This window comes from Amblyomma maculatum, chromosome 2 (genome assembly GCF_055883805.1).
Source record: "Amblyomma maculatum isolate TAMU_Amacu chromosome 2, ASM5588380v1, whole genome shotgun sequence".
In the NCBI taxonomy this organism is placed as follows: domain Eukaryota; kingdom Metazoa; phylum Arthropoda; class Arachnida; order Ixodida; family Ixodidae; genus Amblyomma; species Amblyomma maculatum.
This window is the reverse complement of record NC_139345.1, coordinates 52261367-52279677: the sequence shown is the minus strand read 5'-3', so window position 1 is coordinate 52279677 and position 18311 is coordinate 52261367. Positions and strand designations below refer to the sequence as shown.

Below are 18311 nucleotides of genomic sequence, written 5' to 3'. Positions count from 1 at the left end.
CCATCAAGCAAAACCACCAGATGGCATGGCACAATAATGATCAAGGTGTGCCGCAACCCCAGGTTCCCACATTTGGCGCGGCTGCCGGACCAGCATTTATACAAAATAACCCTAAAAGCCCTCATGACTGAGGGTATTACATGAGGGGAGGGTGTGAAATCACAGGCAAATGCTCAACAACGGATAAAACCATGAAGAGAAAAAAAGCACGGCATATGACATTCGAAGGAAAGTATTAATTGCTTATAATTAACATTACAACATAAGAAAAGAATAAAACAAAATAAACATCTGAACAGAGAAGCAGGCAGGGAGAAATTAATACCAACTATACAATTTCATGGCAACAAGAGCAAAAATAATACATGATTCCATAACAATACAAAGACGACCAAATGAATTGACCACAGTAAACGACAGGAATTTAAGAAGTAGGTGTAGCAGACATCAGTTTGTAAAATTTATCAGGGTTAACGACAATAGCGACCTGTAATGGAAGAGCGTTGCAGTCAGTTCTAGTGTGTGAAATGAATGAAAGTGCGTAGTTAAATGTATGCCACGACAGGGACTTAACTATAAGGAATGACCACATCGGTCAAAAATGTAAGGGGTAACCCATATGCTGTTGTTCCGCTGTATATATGCGACCCAGACGGGTGTCGAGATTAGGTCACTTAGACCCACCATTGCTGTCAATATTAAAGCGGACGCGTTTCGTTGGAGGCGAAAAGCTCGTGTGTTATACGATGTCCGTGCGCTTTCATCAACCCCAGATGTCCGAAATCATCCGGAGCCCTCCACTAAGGCGTAACGCCGTAGCGTTACCAAATTAGCGGTTTTTCTTAGCGATTTTTGACACTTTTTAGCGGGGACAATATTGTATCGCTGAAGCCGGAATTTTCAGCGATTTCTGCATACTTTGGCGGCTGCTCTGGCTGGCTATTTTCGATAGTTTTAAGAATTTTGCTAGAATACGTTATGTTCCCTAAGTTTATAGTCATTTCTGCAAAATAACGTTACTGTAAGTTCACGGCATAACTGAGATGTCATGGTGGCGAATATTGGAACATTTCCAATATGCCTTCAACTGATTTCTGCGGTATTTTTAACGAATTGATTGAGTCTTCTTTTTCCGGGAATGCAGTCCGGCAAATTGGGGCCTGACATGTGTGCGCAGTAATTTGAAAGTGGGTGCAGGACCTATGCTTTGAGACTGGGTAATAGAAGTTCCAAAAGTAAATAAATAATCTTTGTGTAGTTTCAGAGTCATCGGTGCCACTTGTGTAATTCATGAGTCTGTCACGAGGAAACAAGTCACTCCTATTCAACTGCAACCGAAGAAGCCCACCCCCGTCAGTTGACACAACGGTAGGAAGCACAGATGCATTCTGGGACGAAATGAACTAGTACAGGGATCCCAGCTTTCGGCACAAACCCCTTCTTTGAGCGAGCCGAGGTTGTTCGCGGACATTTTTTTCTGGCTATGGAGCCAAGGCTACGGGGGCGGAGCTTTCGTCATGGTGGTACTACACCACGTAGTTCTGGTATACGTGGCCTCAGGTACGGCTTCGGTTTTAGTTCCACCTTTGCTTGAACTAATGGCTTCTGAGACTGTAACGACGCAGAAATGTCTTTCTTTAGAATACTTAAGGTCTAAGCGAACGTATATTCGCGGTTAACGAATATCATGCACTGCGTACGTTGCCGAAACGAGCGCATTACGAAAGCGCACAGAAACCGACGGGTACAGACAGCAGCAGCAGCAGCAGCCGATGTACGCTTCGGGAGATTCCCGGCAGATGGCGTGGCCATCTCATTTGCATGGTGTCGTGTACTGTTTTTGAAATGCACTACACTAACTTTCTACTGGCCTATATTGCAGTACAATTTTGATGCAATAACAACATAGGCATTTCTGTAATGATATAATATTCCAGAGCACGATTCGCGTAATTTATCAAGGGACTATATTCTGCTGCCCAGCGAGGTTTTGGCTCTGTAGCCTTGGCTGCATAGCCACAAAAACTTGTCCACGAGTATAGTGATGCTGCTCTGGTGAAACTCAGGGGTTGGACGCATGCACTTTCATTAGACTGATCTCTATAACATATGAACAGGAATGACGAAACTGGTAATAAATACTTGAGTAGGACTCCGAAGGCAGAGCAAATGGTGCTCAAATTATTAACCCCTATATGTAATCCAAAAGATCTACACTACATGAATGTGAATACTGGCAGCAGTGCTGAGCCCCTGATTGAAACGCCGATAAAAGGGAACAATCACCCTCAGTTTTTGCAAAACCAAGATAAAGCAGAGTACTAATTTAAGCGAGTGAACGCATCTGCAGTGTACAGTTAATAGCAGCGACTGCAATGCATTAATTAACAACTATATAAGGCAGGCGGGGTATTCTTTAGAATAAAAGTATTTCTAGGCCGTAGATTCGAGGCGTAAGAAGAAATAGGTAGTTTCTATTTTATTCATTAAATTATTAGCATATTTTACAAGCCTGCCGTCGTGGCTCAGTGGCTAAGAAGCTCGACTGCTGAACGCCACTGCATGATCGAATCCTGGCCACAAAGGCTGCTTTTCAATGAAGACGAAATGCAAGAAACTGTTTGCTGTGGGATGTCAGTGCACGTTAAAAAACCCCAGCTGGTCAAAACGGTTGAAACTTCAGCAGCCCTCCTTCGTAGCCTGAGTCGTTTTGAGACGTTCAGTTCAGTTCAGTCGTTCAGTCGTGTCCGACTCTTCGTGACCCTATGGACCATTTCACGCCACGCTTTCCGGTCTCTCACTATCTTCCTAACATCACATAACTTCATCTGCAGTGCCTTTGAGACGTAAAGCCCTGTAAACCGAACAAAACGTTGTTAACAGAGGGAATAGCAGAATATTATTATTAAAAATTTGCGTTTTATGCAATTTGTGTTTAGTAGATTTTAGTTGGTTTTAGAGCTTTGCGTTGCGGGTATTATATTTTTAGTTGGCAACACTGACGGAGTCTTTATATGAATCACGGTGCCACTCTAGTCTGAATCGCTTTGGGACAATAAACACTCATATCCTAAAATGGCCGATCGGCGCATATTTTGATGTTTTACTTCCTAAAATATTACTTATATTTCATACAGAAACTATTATTTAGTCGTTTTATGTGTGTTTTCTACTGACTGTTTTCGAAACCAGTATTTACGTGAAGCAACACTGTTGGAGACAGCAGGAACAAAACATAAACCGTTCAGAATTAAAAATGCATTAAAAGAACAGTACAGCCGGACAGCCCTTTTTTGCTCGTATGAATTAGGGATCGGCTCGACGGTCACAAGCCGGACAAGTCGCGAAACCCATGCAAAAATAAATAAATAAATAAAAGAAAGCAAACAATGTTGCATATTGAATTGCCTTTTTATTTTTATTTTTGTTTGCAGCCGTAACAAAGAAAGTTTAGAGAGGCATTAAAATAGTCATGGAGAAAAACCACTCTGCCTTCTTTTGTTGCTGTTATTCCGAAGCCCTGAGATCCAGCTTTAACGAGAAAGAAATGCTGATCTGGACCCTAATCGGTTCTGGAACCCAAGAGGCTTGAAACTGAGCTAAGACCGAAGAAATTCTGTTTTGACATCGTAGGCAGGAGTGAGTAATGCAATGATATGGACGTTGCCGAAGAAAGTGCAGCTGAATATTTAAAAAAAGTATATGTGGCCTAAGGTGAGCGGAGAAGGGAGCAAATGCGGCGAAGAAAAGAAGAAAAAAATAGGCCCACTTAGGTGGTCACCGGCACTGTTACTTCGATTTCAGCATATAGGCGATTGGAAAGACAGACATGTGCACTAATCACTCTTGGCTACGTGCTAATACAGTCGTTGCAGAGTATAACAGCTCAAAGAACAAGAAAGCACATCCCCCAGCTAATTCGCGGCTTTGACCTTGTCTTGATTATACCTCGACAAGTGCATGTCGCAGGTGAGAAGGAAGGAAGATGAGGAAGAAGCCTACAAGATGGCCGCACAACGGCAGCAGGAAGCCAGCTCGCAATGCGAAATCACCGCCCAGTCGGAACTCACGCCGTCACAACAAACGCAGCACTCCAAGTCCTTGGTAGTGAGGGCCAATTTGACTCCACCACCGACTCCCGCCCATGGCGGTGGAATTCCGACGCGAATCTGCCGTTTCTGCCAGAGCAGCAACAACCAGATGAGCATGGTTGCACCCTGTCATTGCACGGGTGAGTCCCGGAAGTTACCACCCGGTGTTTTTCGGCGTACGCTGACGCCGCACACAGGCGCTTTGGCTTTTCGCTTTCATCGAATTGCTACTACCGTTGCCGGGATTCGATGCCGCGGGCCTTAGTTCCACAGCCGACCGCCACAGCCACAAATACACTTAGGCAGGCGCTCAAGGTACGCGATGATGGCGGCAAAAGGCCGCATGCGACATGCCAAGTTTTTCTTCATAGACCTATCCTCCCTAACCCGTGCAACAGCTTCGGAACCGCTTCATGCTGTCGGTGATGATCATGATAGTGTCAGCGGCGGACTGTCATGCTGGGGAGCGTGCAGCAGTCAAATTCCGGCTTTGAGGAGTCTGTCTGTTGCGGTCTATAAGCGGTGAAGATAGCGTGCACCCGAGTAAGGTGGGATTGGGCGGGTGTAATTAGCAGCGTTGCGTGTGAGCAATAGACCCCTGCAGACCAGCATAATTGTGTACGGTGAGTATGCCGAAACAGTGGCACGTATCATACCATTAGGGTTATGCCTGCCATAGGTTTCAAGCTGTGGAACGAACGATTCACGGCATTGCATACAGCGACAACCATTAAGCGCGCCTTCCTGGGCTTCGCGCAGCTCTGTTAGAGCTATAGTATTAGTAATGTACTTGTAACCGGAAGGTGGTTGCCACGGGAGCAGTCTGGAGGGTTGTTCTCGTGGGAAAAACAAGAGGGTTACCATGCAGTAGGAAAGTTACAGTGAGAGCGGAGGAGATCGAAAGACTTCATCATAGCTCGGCGGAATCCTAACCCACGACCTCCGAATTTCGCGTGCGCTGCTCTTATCCAACTCAGCTGCAGCGACGGTTGTTTAATCTTCTACTTACTGGAGTCTTAATATTGCTTGTACATAAAGCTCGATGTTGTTCACAAGCGCCGCTCTCACCCATAGTGGCGAACGTACTACGGACTGTCACGTGGAACGCGATAGAGAGGGAGAAACGAGGCACCTGCAAGTTATTAAGTAGATAAATGTATTGAAATTGAAGGGCTCGGTATGATGTAGAAATGAATTAAGCCAACTGTCAGCGAGCACTAAGAAAGCATTGAGGATTGTTTCTTTTTTTTTTTTTTTCATTTTTAAAGTCAAAGCTTTACTAGCCCCATTAAGCGGAAATCCGGTCACCGGTGTGTGGACTCGATGGTACCCCAAAAAGATATCAGGTGTGCGCAGAAACAAGTGTGACAGATACTACGCCTTCCCCTTCCTGTGAACCAATTAGGGCGGTGGTGGTAGTAACAACTTTTATTGCCACAAAATGAAAGGAATTATTTCGGGCTGGGGCGAGTCTAGGGTGGCCTCCAGTCGGGAGCGACCTCTTGAGCTCGCGTGACGAGGGCTAGTTGCGTAGTTTTTCTTGGGCTGGCCAACAGCTTGTCCCATTCCTCCGCTGAGGGAGCTGGCAAGAGTGTCTTTGGAGGGGGATTGCTGGCGCATTCCCACAGTATATGGTTTTGAGTGGCCTGCGTCCCGTCACCGCAGTGCCGGCGAAAGCCCTTCTAGGCCCATTGTGAAAATCTCGCATCGGCGAGATTCGTCCGCGAGATGTGTCAGCGGGATTCCGCGAGTGACAGATACTGCGCCTTTCCTTTCCTGTAAATCCGTTAAAAAACGTCAGTGCACTTGGATGCGTTCAACAAAGCACTGGTAGTGTTCGACAAGGCACGCGCGATGTACTTGTGCAGCAGCAGCAGCAGCTCAGGATTTCGCCTTTCTCCACTGTGGAACTTTTCTTATGCGCATTAAATACTATTTAATCATTTCTTGAGTACATTCAATAGAAAGTAGAAGGAAAACAAACATCGGGCGGTAGGGTCCGAGCCCAGGGCCTCCGTTGTTGTTGTTGCTGTGGCTGTAGGAAGAAGGAAAAAAAATGCACGGGCCTGCTACTGGCCCTGTAGCTGAGCCACCTCCGCTTTCTCGTGCAAACAGAAGAGAAAATAGAGAAGGAAAAAGAAGAGGGAGAGAAAGACGCGCGCCGCAACAACAGCCGTCGTCCACCACCGAAGCAGTGGCGGGTGAAATGACGGCCTACAACAGATAAAAATCGGTGGCTGGCTAGCCCCCACCACAAGCGGCGTTGACCTACCGTCCCAGCTGAAGTCAGTCCCAGCCCCGTAGGGCCAGGGATGGGCCTCCGAATTTTGCGTCATGTGCCCTTTCTTACCAACTGATCGAGCTGCAACAATGAGCTTCACTTTTCTACATTTTTGGTATTAACGCTGTTTCTAACCGAACATTGACAGTGTTTACCAGCGTCATCTTACAGTCGCCAGGTACCGACCGGTTATCCCATTGGTACGAAATTCCCAATATGTATCGAGGAACGCTGTTTCGCCGTCTCTGTGAGCAACTGCCATCGAAATAGAAAGAAGAAACCTCGGTGAGCGAAGCCTTGAATACACGTTTTATTAATAACACCACAAAAAAAAAAAAAAGAAAGAAAACAACAGCACTGAATCATTCGGCGTGTGGCCGTTGTGCACAAAAAGTTCAGAACAGCAAGCAGTCAACAACGTTCACATTTTCACGTTTGTTGTGGTTGCTAGGCGGTCGGGGAAGCAGTTTCGTTCGCACTACAGCCGACGAATAAGTTGCATTGCTGTGGTTGCGGACATGATGAAATTGAAAAACGTTAGCTTTATTTATACTTTTGGTGCAATTTTACGCAGGCGAGCGCGTGCACGCACGTTGTCAGTGTGTGCAGCGTGACCTTTTACGGTTTTGTGCGTAGGCGAGGTAAATGTGTTTTCATATATGGTGTACTATATATATCCGGGAAGTTCCACATGCATGTGCCACCACTGCTTGTTTGACTGATCAAAGAAAACAATTCCGAGCGCAGGATATCATGCACACATGCAGTACGTCAAATTAGAGCACAAAAGGCAGATTTGCTATTAAGGCCACGACGATTTCGGAAGAGGCCAAACGCGTCCTCGAGGATAGGCCTATAGAACGTAACATAAAGATAATATGGATTCCAGCGCACGAGTCCATTGCAGGAAATGAGGATGCACGCGAGCTTGCCTGAGCTCGCTATCACCGTGTTATTATACAGACGTTGAGCCAGCTGTTGCGTGTTCGTCAAGATTATGAGTGCATTTTTTCCTGACAGCTACAACCGACAGACGGGACACTACAGCTGGCCGGAAAATATCCTAATTGTTTTTAGCCCACAAACAGCAACAGCAAGACATTCACGCACATATACATCGTAATTATACCTCAGAATAGTCAACCGAAATGATCGTCTGCGATCATACCCGCTGCGTATTCAGTCAGCCAACATTCAATAAACAACCGCATAATGTTCGGTTTGACGAGCAACGCTGCTTCCAATTGGTAATGTTCAATAAAATACGTTAAAACGCAATTGCTATTCGCGTGCTTTTGAGGGCCCATAGACCCTTCCGTGCACAATTCACAACCGCACACAACGTGCGGACACATTCGTGTCACGCATACGGCGTGAGCGCGATCAGCTAGCTCTTTTCTCTTCTGTGTGGTTGGTTGATTGGTTGGTTCATGGGAAGGGAAAGGCGCAGTATCTGTCACACTTGCTCTGTGGACACCTGAACCGCGCCATAAGGGAAGGGATGAAGGTGGGAGTGAAAGTGGATAGAGAGAAAGGGGGGCCGTAGTGGAGGGCTACGGAGTAATTTCGACTACCTGGGGATCTTTAACGAGCGCTGACATCGCACAGCACACGGACGCCACTTCGTTTCGCTTTCATCGAAACGCAGCCGCCGAGGCTGCTTCTGCCCTTTCTTACGCCAGAGACACATTTGAGCACCAGAGACAAACACCCCTTGCACATTGCCACCGTGACGGCTGACTCGACCGATCACTGGATCAGCGGGCTGATATCGGCTCATGGCCGTGTTCCTTGTTTTTTGGACGGGCTTCTCTGACTGGTTGGAGAGCTGCATTGCAAAGGCGGAATAAGAATTACGTTCCGTTAAAATACACCCCATTAATTACGCTAAGTCGGTGGCTGAGCCCAGAGTCGAGGGGCTAAATTCTTACCATAGCGACCGCATTTAACCAACAGTATAATTTAAAGAGTGCCTGTTTGCCACGCTCCTTCACTGTCCTTTGAAGACCTTCTGTCCGCACGAGGCAGCGGAGGTGGCTCAGATACAGTGCCAGTAGAGAAATGAGTCACACAATGACAAGGTGATTTCTTTAATGCTTACAAATGTTACTTGAAAAACTGCGAAATAGCTCATTGTAGTCAAAAGAGGGGGTTGCATGGCAAGGAGGACATTATGTAGGTGGCGCTTCAATGATTATACAATTAACGAATTAAATCACCAATTAAAGCTAGTTTAAAGTGAAGTTTAGTTAAAGTTTAATTAAAGTGAAGCTTGCCATCAATAAGGTGAGTTCAGTTTCTAATTTGTTTAATCGACACTGCTGTTCGAGGGTAAGAATTTGAAAGATGTGTATTTGAAGCTCCTTGAGTTGGCTGCCCTGTATCACGCGTATGATAAATATTGACACCGCTGCTCATGGCATTGACGCCAAAATCTATTTTATTTTTATTTTCCTTCAGCAAGTAAACCAACTGCGTCTGTAACTTGTCTGTAATAAATGCAAGTGACGTATAACGTGCATTACCAGAAGGCTACTCGATGAGCAATGAAATGCGTAATTTTTACTTTCGATAGTTCAAGTCACATTGGCGACCAAAATAAATTTTAACAACAGAACATTATCTACAGAGACCTCCACTACTTTGTCTCACATAACCTTAGCCGCTTTGGGACGTTGAATCCCATTAATCCAAACCAAACAAATTTGACGTTAACTGCCTTCAATTTCTCTAAACAAAATTGCGTCCTGAAAGAAAAATTACTTCCTAATTTAATGAATATTTTAGTCTATTTATTTATCCATATCGGGTGCGCGACGTCTGCCTTACTTCATAATCCACTGCGCAGACCTCACCGAGGTATCTCACAATTTCTGAAATAAAAAAAAAATCTATAGGCCTTAAAGTCTGTATAGAGCGTTCAAGCATCATTCTAAATGTTAAATATGCAGTGCCATGATAAATTAGGTTATTTAAGAAAATATTTCCATGTGCTATAGTTTATGACAGCAAAAGTGCCCCTTGATGTCTTCGATATACTCTAAGATAAGCGACCCGTTTTGGTTTGCCACCTTCCTTTTGTCTTCATGATAAACTTTGCGAAGCCGGAAGTCAGAAGTGCTGAATCTGAAAAGAAAACGCTGTTTGGTCGGTTTGCAGGAGAGTTGTCCCACGCCCACGCCAACTGCGTAGCAATCCAGGTCTTCCAGAACCATTTGTATTCCTGCCAGTTTTGCCACTACGACTTCATCATCCGCTGGGATCATCAAAAGGTCTGTGCATACGCAGTGAGCGGCTCCCAAATGGTCGCGATCCGAAATTTACAATTTACTTTTTAAAAAATAGGTAGGCAGCGATGCTAATATAGGTGAGCGGAGGAACTGAAGGTAGAGTCCCTGTTCCCTGTAACTGGCATTTTCGCGTCCTCGTCGAAACTACTACTGGCCCCGCTACTATCCGTAAACGCTAAAATTTTGAACCTGGAACACCGTTTTTTTTTTTTTTTATGCATGGCACCTATGGCAAGTTTCGTGACTTGTAATTAATCTTAAATAGCTCTGTACGCCGTCTACCTGCTTGAAGAAGAGAAAAATGTTCGACGCGTTCGTTCAAGCTGGTTCGTCTGCTGGCTGTACAGCTTCATACCAGAAATAACCAGTGCGAAATACGCGGGCGGAAAAAAAAAAAGAAAGACATGGCCCCTTAAATGCTGAATACAGGAAAGTAATACATTTATAATTTCCAGATATGCGCATGCGTGTAGCAAGGGACATGTAAAACAAGTATCAGTCCATTGCAACTAGCCCATTTCGACGTTGCAACTGTAATCTGCAGTTTCATGTCCGTTTCCGCCGCTCAAGAGCCTAGAATGAGGATGCGTAAACATGGTGCTAGGCGTCCTTGTTGCTGTTGTTGTTTGTGAGGAAAATGAAGGCGCCGTATCTGACAGACTTCCCGGCAGACACCTGAGCCGCATCATGAAGAATGGCAAGATGGGAGTGAAAGAAGAAAGGATGAGGTACCTTAGTGAAGGGCTATGGAGTAATGTCTGCCACTCGTTGACCTTTACCGTGCAACTACATCGCGAAGAATACCGACGCAATTCGCCTCCGTCGAAACTCTGCCGCCGCGGTCGGGTTCAAACCCGGGTATTCCGCTCAGTAGCAGAGCGTATTAAAAACTCAGCTACCGAGGCTATTAGGCGACATATGAGTCTTCATTCAACAGGATAGTTAAGTGGGCGAGTTGGTGATACATCATCAAAAAAAAAAAAAAATACAGCACGAACAAACGGGGACGACAGGAAGAAACAGGAACAGCGCTTGTTCCTGTTGTTTCTTCCTGTCGTCCCCGTTTGTTCGCGCTGTTTTTTTTTTTTTTTTTGATGAGTCTTCATTTCTGCAGTGAATAAATATTTCGCTTTCTTCCACTCTTAAATACTTCCGCTGGATATTAGACAGTAAAAAAAAAAAAAAAAAAAGATACTCCCTCTAGAAACAGTAAAAAAAACCTCCTTAATCGCTCCAATTTTGGAAATTTTTTTTTTAATTGTTGTCTCGAAAATGAAGAGGAATATTTCAGGAAAGGGCAAGTGATGTGACAGCCACTGGTACCTTTTTTATTTAGAGAGCAAGCTAAAACCTGAAGACATTCTTATTTTCCCAATGGATACATCTGCCAAATTTTGTTTTTCAGCGTGTCTAAGTAAGCGCTACTTACATTGCCGACTCCTCTCGTTTACGTCATCACACTGACGACAGCGTTGTGGCACCGCAGACTTTCCGCGAGTGGCTCCTGAGCGAGGAGGCCACTGGCCATCACCGGCGTTTCGTGTTCAGCCTGCTGTTTGCCTTCACCATGTGCATGGTACTGGCCCTGGCCTGGCTGCAGGCAGTGCGTACGCTAGCCCGTATGCCCCGCTTCCTCGCCGTGCTGCTGGGGCTATTTCTCCTGGCTCACACGACCTGTTGGATCGCATTCGCGATCTACAACTTCTGGTGAGTCTCCTCCGCTCCCGGTATGATCGTCGCTGACTGTCACGCACCGCTAATGTGTCCCTCGTTCGAGAGCGTTACTTAACACGGCTTAAACCAACTAATAGCATTGTGGTTTTCATGACCTAGAGGTTGGCATTGACCAACCTGAGCTATATTGGCACGCTTCTGGTCTAACATGGTGGTCGCAGTGACGTCGGTGTTATCCCATGCGCCCATCTGTGGAATTGCAAGAACGATAACGTTTTATGGGGCAAGGAAAGGTTTACCAACTATCACGTACTCTAGCTGGACACATAAACCTCTCATTTAGGCCTGGTTTGAAGGTTTTTCTTATATTCCCTCCCTCCATCATTCTTTTTCTTACAGGGCCGTTCAGGAGCCCAGCGAGATTGGAAAAGTGATCGCTCAGGTCATTTTATCATAACGTGTCGTTATTTTCATGAGATGAAGAAATGGGTTAAAAGCGGCAACCCGAAATACGAGGCAGTCACTGATATAGTATTTTGTTAATTTGTCATCTAATGTTAAAGAATTAAACTTATTAGGCAGTTAAGATCAGTCTTAAAAGGTACGATCTGACAGCATTAATGGCTACTCTCTGCAGCGCCCCTTGCGGATCATCTTTGCATGAATGCATTTTATTACACGCTTATCTTAATATCCTAATTTGTGCCTCCATTTTTCTCACACATACTCGATAGTACCTTAGCACCACGTAGAGACCACCCGATATAAATATAAAGCCCCGCTTTAACCCAGACGCACTAACGTGCCTATGTGGTCTATACTAGTAACGCGTCTGGCTAAAATCCAATGGTTCCCGGGGGTTCGACTTCTATCTCAAAGGAACTAATGGAACTGGCAGCCCCTGCCAACTCGGCCAAGTCAATTGATCTCGTTCCGTCACGCAGCCCAGCTACAAAGAGTGCCCCCGGCCGTGACGTTTTCCGCTCCCAATGCAAACGCCAAATTTTATGGAAGGCGTGGTCATCATCGTTACCGCGTGAATAGCGGAAATCTCCGATTTTGTTTTGTTGCGAAATCAACACTCCTACAACCAGCGCGAAACCTCGGGTGGCCGCAGCTACGTCATGAAGAGGCGTAGCTACGGTCTCCTCAGCCTGCCATGACATTTGAATTGACGTTATCCCTATGCCACGGGCAGGAGATGCCAACTCGGGCCGCTCCTTTCATATGGGAGGGTGATATGGGAGGACCTGAGCGATCACTTTTCCAATCTCGCTGGGCTCCTGAACGGCCCTGTAAGAAAACCCTTGCATTCTCACTACCCCTATACGACACGCAGGCTTGTCCATACGCGACTTGGTTGAAGCGTGACTTTATATGTGGGCTGGTAGCTTACGCTCTCGCGTCATACCCTTAAAGGAGGCGCTTACGTGTCCCCAATAATGTAGCACCTATACACTGATAGGGCGTGACAGGGGTATAATGTAGCATATCTTACACTGATAGGGCTCAATAGGGAATTAATGTAGCAGACAAAGGAAACTTGCACCGTTGCTTTCGCAATTCAGCTAGGGTTAACCAGAGCTAAACTACAACTAATTTATTTTACAGTGCGTGTACTACATTAGGTCACGCAACCTGTGAGGCACAACTCCAGATGGGAAACTGTGTATGCATGTCTTTCCATCAGGCGCATGTAGCGGGGAAAATACCCGCTCGTTGAAGTGTTGCGAGCAGATGCAAAGTTCGCGACGGCGCTTCCAGCTTGCTAGCACCAAGTGCGCACAAGCGTCTAGAAAGTAATATGGCCGCGCTCAGAGACCACTCAATAGAAATGTACAGGTGCGGACATAAGTAAACGGATCACGCTTTTCCGTTCAAATTAAAATCCCACCTTCTGCGCAGGATATATAGAAGCAATAATTGTCCAAGTAAAAGGGCACTGGCGTGTACTGCTGGTTCGCACATACCACGACTGCCAGTTTCAATTATGCACCGCATGAAAAATTTTAGAAGAAAATAGCGTGCCCTGTTTACTTTCGTCCGTAGGGGTACGTACGTGCACGAGCCCTTAATATGGCAGCGGGAGGGTGACAATAGCTACGTTCTAGGTAACACCGGACATTCGTATCATGTAAATGTGGTGCAGAATTTGCAGTAGCCTCCGACTGCGGTTACAGTAATCATGAATAACATTACATACTATGTCCTGACCATTCGTCTAATGTTCATCATAATAGCGTTGTGTTTCAATTGCTGTTGAAAGGGTAAAATCATAACTACAAAAAAACAGTGCAAAATAGTAATAAAGAGTTGTATTTGTTAGCGTTTCCCTGTCTTCTTACGATAACGGCGGTGTTTATATTTCAGATAGCATAACTTTTCTAGACTGTAGCAGATGCTGTTTGGTGTAGATTTAAGAAACAGCGGTGATGCTTTATCAAAACGTGCAACTGTTACTCTTAAATGGAACATATTTCAAGGCTTGAATACAATCAGACAAAGCTATAACGAAGGCTTCAAACAAAATAACTAATATCATATGGACTTAATCACGACTCCTAGAAATCACCCCTAAGAAATGGATGTATTTAATGCCTCGTGTTTGCAAAGTAAAAAGTTCCTACAGTGGGATTTATAACAAACGTGCATGGAGCCCCACTAGCCATTTCAAACTATGTCAATTGGTCACTGTGCTCAGTGCGTCATGAAACGACGTACGGATTACCCGGGTAATTGGTGTTCCTTCTTCCCTGACATCACTCTGACCAGGTCCCACTGCGAGCTCGTTCTGCTTATTTGGCTTCATGTGCAGTTTTTATACGCCTTCGCTGCTTTTTCTCGGGCCAAAAATTGTCCGGTGAGCTTGACGATATCGACGTATCTCTGGTTTTACAAATTCAGATAGGGCAAAAACAAAGTGGAAGATAATTTGAAATTAGCGGCATTCAAGCAGTTGGTCTGGCTTATGCGTTATTTACAGGGCAGTCTCATCGTGCGGTGAAGGATTGTTGCGTACTGGCGAGCTATGCGACTAAACCAGCCAAAACGGTTTCCTGCGACAAAATTACTGCCGTGCGCCCTCTTTTGTGCTGGCCTGTATGGGCTTCACTAAGTAGAAAATTTATCTGAATGTCCTCAGTAGGTGTTGCGTTGCCGTGTACACGTCTGGCCAAAACAAGTTATCCCAGTCACATTTTCTGTGAAATGAGATATTCTACTTCTCGAAAGAAGCATTTCATGTTGAGCTTAATGCATTAATTAACACCTGTCGAATACAGCATCAAAGGTCATCCTCATACGAACAGCACTGGTGGCGATGCCCTTTTGCTCACTGTCTCTATTCCATCTGTTCCTGCGCAGAGCCAGCTGTATATGCATGGTTTCTATAGAAAAACACATCTGGCGACCACACTGTTGCAGCCGCACGTTGCGTCTTCGTGGCTGTTCCACGTAATACTAAGAGAAGGCGTCTTTGGCAAACAATTACGAACATCTCCTGGCTTCTTTTTGTTTCACCTCAGAGGTTTACTGGGAAGGTCTAGGCCTCTTGAGTAAAATGCAATCGTGGCGTTTATAATCCATCAGTGCTCAGTAATTGCTGAAGTGTTGTTCTTACGCAATGCGCATAGTGCTATGCATTTTTACTTCAGTTCAAGATTTAATTGGTCGCTAAATTGGTCGCTAAATTTAGATTTCAGAGATGGAATAAAAAATGGATGTCAATCGGAGTTTTGATGTCATTCGCGGCATCTGGTGAGAGAAACATGTACTATCGCATGTCAAGTTATATTGTGCACGAACAGGCGCGAAGATACGCAAAATGCGGGCGCGTGTACAGCACGTGTCAACAGAGTCTGTTCTGCAAAATGCTGTACGACAAAAAAAAAAAAAAGAAAAGTTCATTCCGTAGACGTCAGAATTTTTTTTTAGAAGCTGAGTTTCGCCGAGCCCATTTTCTTAGTTTTCAGTCGCAGTAATTTATGAGAAAAGGAAACTATGGATCTCGAAGTGAAGGGCCGGTGCCGAACCCTAGCAGCCACCAGGAAATTGCAGTGCAGATAGAGTTCCGGTGCAAAGATGTCAGTTTTGTCAGACTGGCTCAACACCATTTCCGATTGAGCTGTTCTTGTGGAATTCCGAAAGATTGGATACGGGGACCGGAAATTAAGCTTTCTAATGGGGATGTCTAGCAGACTGGCGGGAGCAACTTTTTATCGTGCTTACAAAGTGAGTTCTCTTTAGGTTCCTAATTATCCATGTGTAGCGGAGAGCAGCTAGCTTGAATTACGGTCTACACTTCAAATATCGGGTATTGTTGCTACTTTAATGGCTTTGTCCGCATGAGGGGAGGAGTAAGCGCGGGAGGAAATACTGTTGCCCATCGGCTGCACACTTTAATGCAGCGAACCTTCAAGTCTCTGTTCACAGAAAACAACGCAAACGAAACTGCGAAAAGTATGTTTCCCGTGTTCCTGTGCGCCTGCTAGCATAAAGCTTCTGCGGTTTGTAATATGCTAAAGGGATAAACGTTTGCAGTTGTAAAAGGAAGGAGAAACATTGGCTGCCCGTTAATTAACGAAATGTTGAAAGCACTTGGGGCTACCAATATCCCCTGAGCCGTTAGTTTAAGCGCGAGCAGAGGACACCTCTCGCGTTTTTGTTTTTTCGTTTTCCTGGTGTTGATTAGAGTGTAGTGACAACTACTGTTCAGACCGTAGGCGCCTTTTTTTTTTTCTCAACAGACTGCTTATAGGCGTCTGGCATCAGCCTGGCACGAAAATTTGGCTTCTGAATTGCTACCCGAAATAAGAGTTCTACGCCAATCGGTTATATTAACCAAATAAATATTCGTCAGTCGAAAACAAAACATTTCACTGTACTACAGTGGCTTCGCAAAAAATCCGTCTGGAGAAACAGAAATGGCATGGCTGCCGGCGCCCGAAACTTCGATTTCTCTGCATGAATTTAGTATTCACTTTATTTGCTCACGTGTTGCGTTTCTTTCGCAGGTTGTATTTCATTGCCTACCTCAGCTGGAAGTCTCTTCCTCTTCCCATGACCGCCCCAACGGCACGATGACATCCCCGTCGGCATTGCCGCATCAGGGGATCTTGTAACAGCTCACGTGATCCCAAACCCCTACTTCCGTTGCACTGCGCAATGAAAACGCTGTTTCAGTTTAGTTTTCCCTGTTTAGAAGTGCGATACAACCACGTCCGCGTTGCATATTTCAATACCGACATAAATATAATTTTTCCGTCCGTTCTTTTTGCCGTTCTCCGTGGCACGTTTGCACTGAGTGTGAGTGTGGTGTGCACTGGGTGTACGAGTGCATTGAGTGTGTGAGTGCACTGAGCATGCACTGGGGCATGCACTGGGGCATGCACTGCCCAGACCACTCGCCAACAAATGTGATGCTCAGTAGTACTTGCGAGCGGGCTAGTTGGCTATACGACTCCGACGACCTCCGGAGCTGCATGGTTATACACAAAAACAATACACACACAAGAGAATTAAACCAAGACGCTAACACAGATGATGCGCATCATCTGTGTTAACATCTTGGTTTAATTCTCTTGTGTGTGTATTGTGTTTGTGTATAACCATGTAGCGCCGGAGGTCGTCTGAAATGTGATGCTTTTGGTACTAAGGCGATGTTTATAGCCCTTGTTCATGAATAGCGCGTTCTTCGCTTTTTTTAATGTTTTGTGTTATCTTGTTGTATTTATACTGACATTTGCTCTGTACCTATTTTTGTTTACGCTCCCCCCTTTTGTAATACCCCTACAGGAGCCCTTAAGGGTAATAAATGATGATGATGATGATAATGATAGGAATTTTGTTATTTTGTGCACAACTATCGTTGCTGTGTATCCACTATATATGTATTCCAGTACATTCACATACGGCTCGTCTACGCCCTGGTTTCGAAATGTCTGCATGACAGCCGAGGTTTCTACCGATCAATCAATGAATGCTATGTTTATAAGGACTGGCTATATACCGAGCATTTGTCTATCACCTGGTTGATGGCGTGGGTATGGCCGATAGTAGAGTACCCTTTCCGAAAACCTGCTTGATATTTTGCTTGAGTGAAGTCTAAGGTTGGCCTGATACTATTAGCGATTACCTTAGTAAATACCTTATACGTAACAGACAGTAAGCTGATTGGTCTGTAATTTTTGAAGTCCTTAGCGCCCCCTTCCTTATGAATTAAGATAATGTTTGCGTTCTTCCATGGTTCCGGTACCGTCGATGACATCAGGCATTACGTATACAGGGTGGCCAGTTTTCCTAGTATGATATCCCCCCCCCCCCCCGTCCCTCAACAAATCTGCAATTACCTAATCCTCTCCAGCTGTTTTCCCCATTTTCATAGTTTCTAAAGCTTTCTTAACTTCGTCTTTCATCGCTGGCGGCACGTCTGACTTTTTTCCCTATACTGCCTGCCAATCTCATTATTGTCCGGACTACTTCGGCTACTATATAAATCAGTATAGAACTTCTCGGCTGCTTTGACTATCTTGTCTATATTAGTGATGATATTGCCCGCATTGTCCCTTAGCGCGTAAATCTAATTTTTGCCTAAGCCCAATGTCTTCTTCACCGCTTTAAGGCTTCCCCCGTTCTTTACACAATGCTCAATTTTCTTCATGTTATACTTCCTTATATCGGCTGCTTTGCGCTTATTGATTAGCTTTGATATATCTGCCAGTTCTATCTGGTATGTTGTGTTGGAAGCTTTCATACGTTGGCATTTCTTATTCAATTCTTTTGTCTCGTTAGACAGCTTACCGATATCTCTAACTATCCTACAGACTACTTTTACAGCGCGTTAAGTAATGATATCTCTAAAATTACTGATAATTGCTTCTAGTCTAATGTCATCATCTTTGGTTAGAGCTGAATATCTGTTATGTAGCGTGATCCTGATCTCTTCTCCCTCTACCTCACAGCTAACTCGTTGATGTA

The 18311-nt window shown here is 45.0% G+C and overlaps 1 protein-coding gene across 1 annotated transcript; it reads left to right on the top strand.

Moving 5' to 3' along the window:
* The first annotated feature begins 3963 nt into the window (after positions 1 to 3963).
* Positions 3964 to 16858, top strand: LOC146198646 (uncharacterized). Its single transcript, XM_084592625.1, has 4 exons — positions 3964 to 4231; positions 9532 to 9644; positions 11149 to 11369; positions 16349 to 16858. The coding sequence occupies exons 1-4, from the start codon at positions 4006 to 4008 to the stop codon at positions 16416 to 16418; spliced, it is 630 nt and encodes a 209-aa protein (XP_084448751.1). The 5' UTR covers positions 3964 to 4005; the 3' UTR covers positions 16419 to 16858.
* The last annotated feature ends 1453 nt before the right edge of the window (positions 16859 to 18311 follow it).